The sequence below is a fragment of the Monocercomonoides exilis genome (assembly GCF_001643675.1).
Source record: "Monocercomonoides exilis strain PA203 chromosome Unknown scaffold12-1864167, whole genome shotgun sequence".
NCBI classification, from domain to species: domain Eukaryota; phylum Preaxostyla; order Oxymonadida; family Polymastigidae; genus Monocercomonoides; species Monocercomonoides exilis.
The window spans coordinates 701,968-717,910 of record NW_027150557.1 but is presented as its reverse complement, the minus strand read 5'-3'; the positions used below and the strand labels follow the sequence as shown (position 1 = coordinate 717,910).

General features: G+C 33.3%; 1 protein-coding gene across 1 annotated transcript; it reads left to right on the top strand.

Moving 5' to 3' along the window:
- Positions 1-5,656: 5,656 nt before the first annotated feature.
- MONOS_15705 (uncharacterized protein) lies at positions 5,657-13,474 on the top strand (the record flags this gene model as incomplete). Its single annotated transcript, XM_067868597.1, has 1 exon — positions 5,657-13,474. The coding sequence occupies one exon, from the start codon at positions 5,657-5,659 to the stop codon at positions 13,472-13,474; it is 7,818 nt and encodes a 2,605-aa protein (XP_067731180.1).
- Between the last annotated feature and the right edge of the window lie 2,469 nt (positions 13,475-15,943).

Below are 15,943 nucleotides of genomic sequence, written 5' to 3'. Positions count from 1 at the left end.
AGTTTTATTATTTGACTCACCTATTTGTCCTGAGCGGAAGTCATTCAGGAATGTGGTATTAAAAGCACAAATAGAGTTTCCTTCGTCAATTGATGACATTATTCTTCCATACATTTCATCCTCTACGGTGTTGAAAGTGCAACAAGAAATAAAATTATCGCACTTTGGCTGTTCCCACTTTTCGTTTTCTTTGCAGCATGATCCAGAGATGTTTCTAAAGAAACAATTAAATAATAAAGCTCTTGACAACGAATTTGAACAAAGGAGTGGATCCTTTGAGATTGTTTGAAATGAACATAGTGAAGAAAATGCAATAGTGATGTATCCTTTTGCTCTAAAATTCGCGCAACTAACAGGAGAATCCACAAATGGACGAATCTTTGAGCATTTATTCATGACATTTGCAGAGACATTCAAAAGAAATAAACTACCAGAACTTAAGGAAAACGGTGAATTCTGCGAATCGTTTTGAATTTCAAATATGCAATCCTCAATGTTCAGATTTGAGCACTCGTCCATTAAATGCATTGAATTCTTCTTTATCAACAGTTTGCATTTTCTCCACGAAGCTGTCGAATTTGATATACGACATTGTATATGAACTGCGCCTGAGGAAAAAGGTATTGTCCATTAAAAAAATTTAAAAAACATAAATAATGACAGAAACAAATTTCGTTGAAAAGGAAAAGAATGTCACATAAAAAGGAATCATAAACATTAATGGTTTATTAAAGTTAAAAGAATGATTTGAGAATTCATATACTTCTTTTTTCAATCAAAGCTTGTTCATTTTTGTTTGCATTTTCAAATCTTTGATAATTCCGAAGAACTTTTGAAATGTGATTTATTTCAGAAGCTTTCCGTGTTGATGAAAATTTCTCTGGTTTGGATTCGATTTGTAAAAATTTACCCAATAATAATGCATAAAGTAAAATGAGTCTCCGAAATAATGCTGATGTTGTTTTCATCTTTTGAAAAAAAATCCCAAATTATTGCCTGATCTTTAAATTATATAATTATAAATGCTTGATGTGATATCTTCTAGAGATTTATTAATGGAATTATTCAAGAATAAATCATAATTGTTTGAGACAAATTTCTATCTGATTTTGATAAAAAAAAATCAGCTGTAACTTTTGAAGCCAAACTTAAAAAAAATTAATAAATTGAATAGGGAAATTTTTTAATCTGAAATGTCATACCATCAAATCAAAATATTGCTGTCAATCAATCAAAAGAAAGATATGTGAAGATCTAAATTCTTAAATAGGTGGAAAAAAACATCACATTGGAATATTCAATGTCTTCATAAACAAAGATCATGTAATCATGATAAAGCACATACACTGTGGTTCAGTTCTTGTTTTCGGCTTATTCCCCGTATTTTCCAACAAAAGTGTGATTCTCTTCTATTTGTCAATTTTTTATTTTTTAAGATGAAAATTCAATTTTTCTTCAAATGCAACAAATAATGAGTGTTTCCGTTGATTGCAAATTGTTGCTAGCATCGGTTGTTGTCATCTCTTCAGCATAATGAATTTTTATGAATAAATGGATTCTGGCGTTATTGTTCTTTTTCTTTTGTGAATATTAATAATAATCATACAACAGTTATATGCGCAGTATTTCCAGATTCTCTCTGAAGAATTTGAACTTTCATTACTTGTGAAAAAGCCTGACAAGAGAAAACAAATGATAATTTTTTTAATAATCAAAATCCAATCGATTATTCCATTTTTATCCTCAAAACATTTCTTAAATGAATGTACATTCACACAGAAGTCATTTTTCTTCGTTTTTTACTCAGAAATCTTGTGATTTAAAACAAAAAGTTTTTGGAACCCATTTTTTATTATTTCTTTTTTTGTTCTGCTCATTTTCCGTTTTGTTTATATAAATATATTTTATCAATAATAAAAATGTGGTCAATTGCAAACTCTGTAAAGTATCAATTAATTCGTCAAGTTTAAATAATTTTTTAAAAAAATATTATTTCCGGATAAAAATTTAAAATTTCTTGTTCAGAAAGGAAATATGTAAAAAAAATTTATCAAGTTTCAGTGATCCATAATTTCATTGAATCAAGACTATTAAAACACGATTTGAAAAAATTCCTTTTGTCAGACTGCGTGAATAATTATTTTTTGAAAGGTCCAATTATTGAATAAGTTTGAGTTTTTGTTGAAGCCAGTTTTAAACAAGCATCGAAAATTATTTTTGTCATCTTTATTTCGTTCAGGCATGCAAACCAGTAATAAAGCATGACTGAAATCAACAAACAAAAATGAAATTGTATTTCAAATATTTTTTACAAACAATCTGAGTCAAAAAATTCAAAATTTGTGACGAAAAAAATTTGATAAAGGTTTTCCTTGTGTTTTATTAACTGGTTGCAATTGTTTTTTTTTTTTTTTTTTTTTTTTTTTTTTTTTTTTTTTAAAAAAAAAAAAGAATTTTCTGAAACAACTTTATGTATTGGGTTTATCAATTGTTCATTTTTGTTTTGATCCAAAAATTATGTGAATTTTTGCATTATTCAGTTTTTTTAATATGGCTGATACTTTTTGAAATCATACTTTCGTTCGAGTTTTGATCAAAATTTGATTCTCAATGGGATTTTGGGAATAAATGAGTTGAAATAGTGAACACTTATTGTTTATGATATTGCGATTGGAAAAACAAAAATTAACAAAAATCCCATTGAGATTAAAATTTTGATCAAAACTCGAAAAAGAATAATAACAAAAAAAAATCAGCCTTATTATGATAAATTGAGCAAATGTTTTTGTATTGAAAAAAAAAGAAATAAAAATGAAAAAATTATTTTTTTATCATCTATTTTTAATAATTGTGAATGTGATTTATATGACATTTTTTCCATTATACAGAAGAACAAAAATCAAGCTTTATTAAAGAAGAATATTTAACTTTCCATTCAAAAAATGTCAATAACAAATCTTAAAGAATAGTTTTCAAAAAACATTTTTCAAATGGAATGCGGAAAATGGAGAATCAATCGATATTTATTTTGATTGCACTCATTATTTTTATATTATATTTTGTTTTTGTTTCTAAAATGAGCTCTGATTAGAATATTTTTCAGGGAAATGAAATTAATTATTTTCGCATAACAATTGCCAGTGGTTTGAAATGGTCAAAAAGTGATGGTTTCACTCCAAAAATTAATTGTTTGAGACAAAAAGAAAAAAATGAAGATAATTTTTCGTCTTTGCATATGGCTATTGTTCTCAAAAATTTTTGAACATGTTGAATATTTATCATTCACACGTTGCGAATTTGATTATCTTTTTCAATTCAAGGGTGTTTGTTGAGTCTCCTTTCACAGAACACACTTCGTTCGAATTGGTAAAATAAACAAGACAAGCACAAGATTTTCTCCGTTAACATACAAATTATGCCAAATTATTTTCTAACACAAAATTCTCTAAATGGGGCAAAATATTGTGCATCAGGCATTTTCATAGAAAAATTTTGCACTTTTCATTGACTTTTTTGATCAAAAAACACAATAAAAATTTGACCATTTTTTGACACTCGTAAAATGTTGGAAAACTTGATGTTCTGATTCCTACGATGCATGTTTACGGATATGAAAATCAAATTTATTTTGAAATCTGATAAAGTTATACAATGTAATGAGAGAAGCAATTTTTCAATGCTTTGTGCAAAAAAAGCTTGAAAGTCCGTATTTTTCCCCAAATGTTCAATTATGAATGATATGACTCTTCTTTTCAAAAAAAAAAAGTGAATGAAATAATAAAAGAAACTTCGAACAAAATTGAACATTTTTCAATGCATGTGTGGATATTTTTGAGTCCATATTATCTCCATCACAAAATTCTGATTGAGAATTCAGTTTGAGCATTGATAAATGAATTCTGAAACGTTGCAACACCTTTCTAAGATCATTTTTTAATAATAATAATCTTTATTATCATTCTTCAAAACAATTATTATTTTTTTTTTCTATTGAATGAAAAAATCTTCACATTCATTATTGAACATTCGAAAAATCAACACTGTGTGAACAGTAATGATTTCAAAAATTTTCACCATTGCCCTATTGTGATTAGATGCATTTTCACTTTTCGGTCAAAAAAAAACAAATAAAATAGAGAAATAAATAGAAATAACAATTATTTATTTATTTTCCTGTTTTGAATTTTATTGTTTTTTTTTTGTTGATTTCTATACAGCAGGAAAAAAAATTATATTAATTATATCATATGGGGGAAAATACTATCTTTCAAGCTTTTTTTGCACAAGGCATGAAAAAAATTGTTTTTCTTATAACACAATAAAACGTTATCAGATTACAAAATAAATTTGATTTTCATATCTGTAAGAAAACATCATTAATATAATAACATTATGTTTTGTGACCTCACATGTATTTCAAAAAATAAGCCCATTTTCTTCAAATTATTTGATCACAAAAAGATCATCCAAGATGCATAATTTTTCAAGGAAAATGCTTGAAGCCAAATATTTTGTCCCATATGAAAAATAATCGTTGAAAGGAGAAAAAACTTCACAATATTCCGTTATTTGCATTCTTTGAAAATTCTCAAATTGATATTTTTGATAGAGAAAACACGAATTCAAAAAAAAATCACGCATATAACTTATTTCAGTAAATATACACTTAATTTTCTATTCATTTTTTTATTCATTTTTTTGATTATTTTTCGATTCTTATTTGAAAAAAACCACATCTTGTAATAAGTGTGGTGTTATTTTTTTATTTGATCCTGTAATAACATTCAACAACTATGAAACATAAGTTTACGAAAAAACATCAGTGAGAAGAAACAATAAATGACATGGATTTCCAAAAACATGATTTTTCCAAGTTTTTGGAGTGTGTCTCTTCTTATGAAACATAAATCACTCATCAATAACAAAGTTAATAACTTTTTTCAATGATTGATAATAGTTTATATCTTTTTTCCTCTCTCCTTCGAACCTTTCTCTCTTCTCTTTTCTCCCTATTTGAATGGTTTTTTTCAAATTATAACTGCTCAATAAAAAAAAATATCGATCATCAAACTCACCAAATTTTTTCTTGAATTGGAATGTGAAATGAGTTACGATTCATAAATGTTTAGCTTATCACTATTTGTTGACTTCACATATTTGTTTGATAATAATTAAAGAAGCATTAAGAACAAAACGATTTCATTAATTATGATTTCAAAAAAAAATTTTTTTTTTAATCTATATTCCGAAAACACTTATTATATAAAAAATTATCTTCTATCTTTTTTCACCTCATTATCTGGTTTCTTTTTCTTTTTTTTGACTTTTCCTTTTCTTTTTTGGAATAATTAACAATTCCATTTTCTGATAACAATAGAAAGAAGCAATCTCAAATTAAAAACTTTAATGAAAATGTTTCAGATTGATTTCTGCTTTTACTTTTTCAATTTCTCTGATTAAAAGAAAACATTATTTCAATAAAAAATAACTAATAGTAAATTATAATTCCTTTGGAATTGATCAATCAGATGATATGATCAGTGATCTTTCATCATTATGAGAACAAATATTCGATGGTGCATCAAATTAAAAAAAAAAAAATAAATGATCAAAAATTGTTCCATAATTTCTGTTTTTTTCAATCACTTTAAAAAAGATGATTTTGATATTTTCTTTCTTGGTGCTTGGTGGCGTTTGCAGCAGCGAAAAGGCTGGATTTTGCACGGAAGATGAAGCATTGGATAAAATGGACTTTAAGAAAGGACGGATTACGAAGATGAGATTGGAACACCCTCTCGAGAAGGAAGGAACCAAAAACAAAGAATGGTTGTGCGCATTGGGAGAAACAGGTTCCAGGAAGCAGATGGAAGAGGATTGGAAAAATGATCTTTCTTGTTTGATGTCAGAGGTGGCAGGCACATGGAGGGCTCAAAATGCCTCAAATCTTCTGGTTGGTATGGTTTTCAAGCAGTTGAAGACAAGAAGCCTTTTCGTCATTGAAAAATGCTCGGCTGTTAGCATTTGCTCAAGTATTTTGGTGAGAGATGCAATTTCTCCAATTTCTTATGAAAATCGAGAATCTGTTCTCCACTTTACCAATTTGACACTTGAGCACGAATCGCAGAACGAAGCTGTGCAGTTCATTTGTTTTGCAGACGGGAAAGAGTCATCAATCTCAATGGATAATTGCTTGTTCAACGATTTAAGATTCTGCGGAAGTGGGTTGATTTGTGGGGTTGACAGCCACTCTTTTTCCATCAAAAATACAATCATACGCAACATCACCAGAGAAGGAAAGATATTACAAACGGACAAGCCCGGTGCCATTGGAAGAAAAACGGAGGAAAGCCGCATTGAAAACTGCCTGTTGATTTCAACAGAAAATGCATTTTTTGGCTCTGTTATTTTTGGTCTGAAAGGCACTGTCCGTTTTCATTGCAAAAATACATCTGTAATTAGAAATATTGATAACAATGACGGTTATGCAAGCCAAAGCAGGATCGACACTTCAGATTCAGTGTCATTGAGTAATTCTGAATGGATTGGTTGTAACTCAACAACTCATGGAGGCGCCATTTTAATAGCAGGGAACACTGCATCCACTCTCACTCTTTCAAATTGCTATTTTCAAGGAAATATTGCGCAAAACGGACGGGGAGGAGCAATATGCGCTACCTCAATTTCTCAGATTTCCATTTGTAACTCTGTTTTTTTGAACTGCCAAGCACAAGGAAGTTCCAACGAAGCTGGCGGTGCAGTTTGCATCACAAGACCTCAGACAACATACATCGTAAGAAATAATTCATTCAGAAATTGCTTTGCTGGCAATGATGGTGGGGGGATGTCAATTGATAGAAAAGCTTCTGTTTTAGCGGATGATATCATATCTGATTGCTTGTTTGAAAACTGCTCAACGTCAAACGTTTCATCGCCATTAGGAGGAGGGATTCAGATTTGGGATTTGAGCCTTATGCCTAACGTTTCTAATTGTCAATTTATAAAGAACAATGCTTTTTTGGGGGGTGGAGGTATTTCAATAAGTGGTTGTAAAAATATATCGATAAAGGTTATGTTTTTTTGTTTTTTCCATGAAAATACCGGAGGCACTGGAGGTTGTGATGCTGTTCTTGAAGGTCAGGTGTTCAATTTGTTTGATTCAAGCTGTTATTCAACTCGCCAGACTGGAATTCGCGTTGGCACAAACTCTGTTACCGTTGCTGATCATAGTGAATGGCTTAGGAATGATGGCGGAAGAGTCAGATTTGTCTCATCGAATGAAACCCAACCTCATGCGATTGACGCATTTGTATGTGGAATAAATGAATCTTATCCATGTAATACTATTAGCCATTGTTTAACTCAACTAATTCCAGAATTTGTGAAGGATATCAAAATACTCACAGGAACAATAATCGTAACAAAAAATGTGGATTGTGGAGCAGATGGTTTATCAATTTATGGCCAAAGCAATATGAGCACAGCAATCCAAACAGAATTAGAATCAGCTGGCTTGTCTCTTTTTTCAGTCTCAACAGGCACATTAACTGTAAGTGACCTTTCACTTGTGCATGATTCAATACATCCGAACAATCGTGATTCAAGGTTATTTGAGATAAGTGGAGCAGGAGAAATACATATTAGCAGACTGAACATATCTGCTGGAAGCGGATACTCGGTACAAACAGGATTTTCGACTGAACTGATAAATGTTCAGAATGGTATGCTGCAGATGGAAAATGTGAATTGGGCAAAGACTATTTCGACAATTTCGCTATTTTCGCTTTCTTCAACAAATGAGATTTCGTTGACACTTTCAGAATGCGCTTTTGATGGAATAGAAATAACAACGAGCGGAGCAGCTGTGATGTCATTTTCGAATGACAAGGCCAACATTGATCTGAATTCTTGTTCATTTTTGGGATGTGGAAGCACAAGTTCAGAGAATGGAGGATCGATGATGTTATGTGCAGGAGAAGCAAATGAAGTGAAAGTGGAAGGCGGGACGTTTGATGGATGCTTTTGCTCTTCATCCAACGGAATTGGGGGTGGAATCCTTCTTCGATTATTAACTGAAACTCCAGATTTCCTGATCTCCTCTTCATTCGAAACAAACACAGCCAAGTGGGGAAGTGATGTCTTTGTTATTTCACCAAATCTGGAAGAAATCGCAAAGTCACAAAAGATTACGTGTGTAACAAATTCGTTGGACTCATTTGACAAAGTGCTGGGATATGATAATGGAAATACAACTTTGGCTATACCCCTGTGCATATATCTCCTTCTCATCCCAACAGAAATCTATGTGAGCAATATTGAGGCATCTGATCATTCACATTGCGGAATTACTCAATTCCCTTGTTTGACAATGAAACACTCCCTCACACGTTTTACAGGTGAAAAGAAAGTTGTTGTGAAGGGAACAATTTCTGTTTGTAATGAATTTGTTTTATTCAACAAGAAGCATGAAATACGAGGAAATGATGAACAGAGTGGCTGGACAGTCTCTGATGCAAGCACAACATCAAACTCAGCTTTGATAACAGTAAGCGTTGAAACTGAATTGTCAAAACTTATCTTCTCTCTTCCATCTTCACTTCCTCTTCATTCCAATTTTATTTCTTCTTCTTCTTCTTCGTTGACTCTATCTCAGTGTTCTCTTTCGCTTCAAAGTCCATCATCAGAATTAGCATGTCTATTCTTATCTGTTGAGTCTGGCACCTTGTCCGTTGATTCGTTTTCAGCTTCATCAATCACTTTGAGTGGAAATCCTCTGATCTCTTTGTGTGGAAGTGGAACAAATATCGAGTTGATGAACACTCTATGGTTGAACATGACAAAAAGCAATTACACAAAAATCGAAAGAGAAGGTGGAAGTGGAGGCTGCATCAGCATTGACAACAGCAATGATGAAAATTCTAATGCAGAAATTAATATTGAAGAATGTGATTTTGACGGATGTTCTGTGCTTGCTGATGAAAGCAGAGGAGGGGCCATTGATGGTCAGTTGAAAGGGAGCATTCAAATGAATGTTATTTCAAGCACATTCATAGGATGCACAGCACCAGATGAAGAAGAGAAGACTGGCTTTGGTGGGGGAATGGCACTGAAGTTGATTGATGGTAATCCTTCGTTTGTAATCTTATCTCCCATTTTTGACGCAAACAAGCCAAATATTGCGAAATATGGAAATGATCTGTTTATTGAATCATCCAACTTGACAAAGAGCATCACAAACACCTCTCTTCCTTTTATATCTGATCATTTTGCTGATATTTCATTGAATTCTTTGAGTGGCTTTGATGGAAATGATTCAACGAATGCCATTCCATTGATCTATTTTTGGCGAACCTTTGGCTCAGAGATAGTTGTCAGTGATGATGGAAAAGATGTGTGCATTTGTGGTCTTTCAGATTATCCTTGTCTGTCAATTGATTATTCATTGGATCGATTGCCAGAAGGAAACGAGAGGATTATCAGCATCATTGGAAATGGAATTCTTCAGAAAAGTGTTGATGTGAGTGGAATATCAGTGAAATCTGATGAGAGCAGCATGTGCTCATTGGAATGTAACTCTTCGCTTGAAGGAGCAGAGGAAGCAGCAATGAAGATTCGGGGTATTACCAATTTCGAACTGATAAAGTTTGTGTTTCCATCGTCATTCACGAGCGGTGTTAATGCTTTGTTGAATGTTGACTCAAGCGAAGGATCGTTGACTCTGAAAGATTGCTCATTCACCAAAAAAGGAGAAGATAGAGAAGAAATCATAAACTTTGGGCTTATCAAAGCAAATGAAGGTGTTGTTTTGTTGAATTTTGTGTCCATCCAATCATTGCGCTTTTCACATGATGTTGTTTCTGTGTTGTCAACATCAACAATAAACATAAAAAACCTAACAATGAAGAATGTTCAGCTGCAAGGTGTGAGCGGATTGTATATTGAAAAGAGCTCAAGAAGAGAGAGAAATGAAGCTGAACAAGATGTTGTTATTGAGTGGAGCGTATTTGAAGAAGTCACCCAGAACACAACAGATAATATTCCAGTCATCCGAAATGACAATGATGATGAGCCATTGAAAATTGTGATTCGAAACACAACAATGAGGAGATGCGGCGGATCGAAATGTGAAAAGGGAGGCGCAATGTTTCATGCATTAAATGAAGGAGGAAGCTTTGACTGTTCGTTTTCAACAATTTCTGAGTGTTTCTGCTCCATCGCAGGAAGAGGTGGCTGGCTGTTTCTGGGATGTGCTCCAACAGTCGAACAACCGCTGCAGTTTGTACTATCGAACATCACATTCAGAGACAACTCTGCTTTGAGGGGGAGAGATGCGTATGTGAGATGCCACTCAATAGAAAATCAAATAGTTGATGAGCAATTCTTGCTGGATTTCAGAGCACCGTTTGTGAAGGAGCTCGCGATATGGGGCTGTACAACAGATACATTTCTTGATGAGGAGGATCTTCTGCTGAAGGTTGTGAAATATCAGAGCGAGACGATATTTGTGTCTTCAGTTGCAGATAATCATTCAGATAGCAAGCAATGTGGAGAGTTCAGTATGCCATGCAAATCATTGAACGATGGAGTTCCACACATCATTCCATCGCTATTCTCGCAGCTGTTGATCTTAGGGGAAACAGGCATCGTTGAGAAATGTGATGTGCATGATGTTATCGTACGCTCACTTGAATCTCCTTCAGCTGCTTTGATATATCTGAATTCAACAATAACCAACGAGGGAAGTCTTATCACAACCACAGGGAGAATTCGTATCGAGAGCGTAAAGTTCACCTTTGACCAATCGTTTTCTTATTCAGGAAATTCAGTCATTCTTGAATCAAGCGGGGAGCTTTCTTTATCATTTGTTGATTTTTCTTCGGTTGTAGAGCCAGAAAGCGTTGAAGCTGTCGTTCTCAATTCTTCATTACTGAGTATAGAAAATGGAATTCTTCATGTTGACAATTGCTCAATATCGTTCCTTTCATTCAATAAGCCTTCTTTTCTGTTGAGTGGAGATCATATTTCGTTGGTAAATGTGAAACTGGAACAGTTTGAAGCTTCAAAAAATGTATTTGAGCTTGGAGAGTGCAAAAATGTTATGTTTGATAGAGTATCTGTTGATGGAGCGAATCTATCTGAAGGTTGCATCTTATCAATAAACGATATAACTTCGGAAACAATATCTCTTGTAAGCGCTTCATTCAATAATTGCACTAGCAATTCGCAAAATGCCTCCATTCTTTCAGTGTACCATTCGTCTTTCACTCATGCAACGCTTTCAAATTGCTCTTGTGAATCTTGCATTTCCACAGCAGATAAAGGGAGCATTTTAAATATCTATGACTCGGAAAACATTTCGTTGAGCTCATGCAGTTTTTCAGGAGTGCTTGCAAATCAACAAGAGTTTGGAAATAATATTGCTGCTGATGGAATTTGTAAATGGAATGGATCTCTTGTACATATGGAAAATTCCAATCTTCAGGCAAAAGAAATAATGATAGAGAATTCATCGAAAGGAGGAATTTCGATTAAAGGAGGAAAAACATTTATCGAAATGGGGATGCTGGCAAATAATAATCCTTTCATTGAAAAATATCCCTCCCTTCGCCGAAACATCATCTGCTCTGGTGGTGCAGCTCTAACAATTTCGAGTTTGAAAGGCGGGGATGGTGTTATGCCCAATTCTTCTCTTTGGATCTTGAATGATGAATGCACACTTGATGGAATAGCAGGAGAGAGAGAATCATCTTTTTTCATACCAAAACTGGACTCTGTCCTGGTTGTGGGATCAGAAGCCTATGAATATTATATCATAAGGTTCAAAGGAACACTGCTTCTACCGTGTGGTCTGTCTTTCAGGCTGACATACACAACAGGTGATGAGGAGCTGATTGAGAAGTATGATTTTAATGAAGACGGATTTATCTCGGAAGGAGAAGTTGAAGGTGTAATTCATAACAGTAATTTGACGACAGTATTCGCAGAGACAGAAGTTCGTGTGAGCATTCTATTTGGTAATCCATCATTTCCATCAAGAACTGAATCGTTCATATTGAAGAATCGAAGCGAGTCTAAGCAAAAAATAGATGAAAAATCTGTTGAAAGTGGAAAAGAAGAAAAATCAATGTGGCCAATCGTTGTAATAGTGTTGATCGTGATATTGATTGCGGTGTTCGTTGGATTGGTGATATTCATTGTTCGATGGAGAAAATCAAAGGAAGAAACGAAAAAATACAAGGAGATTCTTGATGACAACATAAATAAGGATCCGAAAGCGTTTGAGATGGTGTCGATGGAGATGTCGCCTGAGAATCAGTGGCGAAGGGCAGAGAGGGAGGCAGAAAAGAAGATTGAAGGCAAGACAATGAAGAGGGTGTATGGAAAGAAGATGGTGCATTCTGAGTCTTCAGAGCATTTGTTGTCTGAAGGTGGCTCTACAGAAAATATTCTTGAACATGATTCGGATAAGAATGCAGAATGGGAAATGGATGATGTTGATGATGAGGAAGAGATTCAAAAGAGATCTCCGTCTCCGTCCATTTCATCCACTTCAACCACAGACACTTCAGATACAGAATCCACATTTGTTCAAGGGGAAGATCTATGTCCAACCACTTCATCGATGTCGAATCTGGTGGATGCAATGGCCTGCTCATCACCTCACGAGAAGCTGATTGTGGATCTGCGGGATTCATTGTTCATGTTGTTTCACGGAAGGAACGAGAAGAAGGAGATGGCGATTGGAAGTCTTCAAGAGAGGGAGATGACCGCTGCACAGATCCTGTTCTGGGTGGCAAATGGGGCACTCCACCCGTTTGAGGATGAGGAAGATGAACTTCCCTCTTTATCAAACTTGAGCCCTCATATTGTTCTCTTCTCAGAACACATGGTTATTTGCATTGCTCTGCACTCCGACTGTTCATCAGATTCGGATTCATCATCCATCTCTTCCACTTCGACAATTGTAACCTCTTCCTCAGATTACTTAACCATCAACAAGAATAGTAGAGGCTCACCACCTCCCTCGTCCGCCTTTGAGGATGATGATGATAATTTGAAAGAATGTTTGAGGTGGAAGGCGCCTGAGCTGCAGATTAATAAGAAGAAGAGAGCAACAAAGGAATCTGTTGCATTCTCCATCGGCATGATGCTGTGGGAGTGTCTGACGCTCCAGATCCCATTTGGCGAGTATGAAGCAGGAATAGCTGGAGATAAAATAACGAAAGGCGAAAGACCAAAATTGGAGGTTGTCCAATGTTCTGCTTTCTATAGCCTTGTGAAGAATTGCGTTTCGCAATCTCCGTCTGCTCGCCCCTCTCTTTTTCAGCTCAAAAAAGATTTTATTGCACATTTTCCGCCTGACGCTGCGGTCCTCACAGTAACAGATGCAATTGGATTTGAGAATGCCACAGACGATACCGATGGAAGTGATACGCTCATCGATTCGGAAATCATAAGCACTCAAACAGAAATGTAAATTCTATCTTTTGCGCTTTATTTATTTCTTCTGATAGCTTATTCAACCTTTTAACAGAAATTAAACTCATGTTTTCTTTCTTGCCTTCAATTTTTCGTGTATTAGTTGTCGTTTTCACTCATTTTCCGTTTGTTTTAATCTCAGAATCTCAGCTGTTCTCAACGATAGAGCTTCGCATATATCCTTGCTTTTAAATTTTATTATTGCGAGAAAAATCTTGCAATGAAGAAAAAAAATAACGATGGATTTTCAAAATGTACATTTTTCCGATTCCTTTTTGGCGTTTGGACGTGAGCATTCACATTCGTTCATCTAAATTTATTGATGATATGGAGCGAGCTGTCAGAAAATGAAATGCTTTTCCAAAGATAAATGAATGCGTTTTCCAATCAAGCAGCACAATCTTTTCGATTATCTCCTGCCTTTCTCATGAAAACAATAAATTTTTAGCAAATCCTTCTCGGATGTCTCTTCGTTTTTCATATTGTTCTTGTCGTGAACCCTGTAAATGCGCCAGTAAATCAAAGTTAACCTTGCTCTGCAAATCGTGTGTTTTGTTAATATCGAAATCGGATTTTTTTCTGATCCAATAAAAATCGAAACAGCAGCTCAGGTTCATTAAAGCGGATTATTTGCAATCTGCATTTCTTTTGATCCTCCGATTCTCCAACACTCACATGGAAAAGTGAACCAACACGGAGGAATAGTATCTTCCCTAACTTCATGGAATTCTTGCTCATTTCGTTCAAAATGCATTCCATCAAGCAAAATAATTCTAGTAAATTCAGCGCTGCGCATGATAGCACGATCTTGCTTCAAGCTCAAAAAAAGTGTCGAATATTTTGTTTATTGTTTCTTCACTTTTCCTCTCCAAAAAAAACAGCCTTAACGATGTTTCTAACCGAATAATACCTAAAATTTTCAGATCTTATCCGTGGTAACAGTAGATTGGATAATATTTGTCTAAACGTGCGCGGATTTAGCAGAATAAGAATATAATGATCAAAGAACTGAAAATTTTTTCAATCGAGAAAAATCTATCTAGTACAATCGCAAAATTTTTCGCTTCATCACCTCTGTAGCAAAGGAAATCTATTATTCATTCTCATTACATAAAGTATGGGCCTGCCAAAAACCAGACATCCATAATATCAATTACTCTTAGAATCATGAAACATTTCATTTATCATTCAAATGAAATGATGCATCGGAGTTATAAATACTTCTTTTTTCTGATCCACAATAAATATTTTTTGTTAATTATTAATTCAAAATGAATTTTTCAATATTTTTGCAACTCGAAAAGTGACAAAAGAAAATGTGAATCATAACGAAAATATTTTATGAAACTGATTGGTTTGAAGCAATTCTTTTATCCGGGAAATTAGATTTTTGGAAAAAGATTGAATGAGAAAACAACTTTCAATTCTCGAAACACAGAAAAAACACAAATAAAAAAAATAATGTCACTGATATTTGTTGTCGTCAATGAAAAAAAACAACATTTATTTCACAAGTTTGATTGAAGTTCTCTTTTTTCAACAGTTTTCACAATTTTCATTTCAAAACTCCATTTAAAACAAGTTATTACAAGTTAACAACAATGGCATGCTTGGGTTCATTTAATGGAATAGTTTGAAATGTTGTTGGGGTTATTGATTTGAAAATGAATAATTATTTATAAAATCATGACTTTTTTCATAATGTTTATTGTTTTGAAAATTCATTGTCATTTGGGGAAAATTTAGTGTTTTCAAGTTTTTTTTGCATAAAGAAATTTATTTTTTTTCCTCTTATTTCTTTTGCAAACAACCACAGATATCAAAAGAAATTTAATTTTCATATCTGAAAGCGAACATAATTGATATGTCTAAATTTTTTTGAAAAGTTCCTTTTGTTTAATTTTCATATAAAAATAAGAATTTTAAATTTCGATTAAATTTCTGTTCCTACTCCCCAAATTTCGCTGTCATGAAAATAAAATCTTAACAATGTTATTATTTCCATTTTTGTGAAGTTTCGAAAGAATGAACAGAAATTTGATCGAAATAAGAATATTTATTCCATTTGATAATTAAACAAAAGGAACTTTTCAAAAAAATATAGATATATAATTACAAAAAGTTTTGTGATCTCACATGTATTTCAAAAAACGAACCAAATTTTTTTACGTTTTTTGTTCACCATTAGTTTATCAAAAGTGCATAATTTTTTAATGAAAATTCATGGAAAAAAAATTTTTGTCCCATTTGTTAAATAATTCACATTCAAATGGGCGATTATTTTTGAAATCTTATTTAAACATTCAAATTTTTCGGTTCGAAGATTTCACTTGAACATTAACAAAATGGCATTGATAAGTGTAAATATCAATTACAGATATCTTAATGTTTATTTCAGCATTAACATTTGTTTTTGAAATGGCTTTGATAAATTTTATTATAAAAATTAAAAATCTCTTCCAAACAT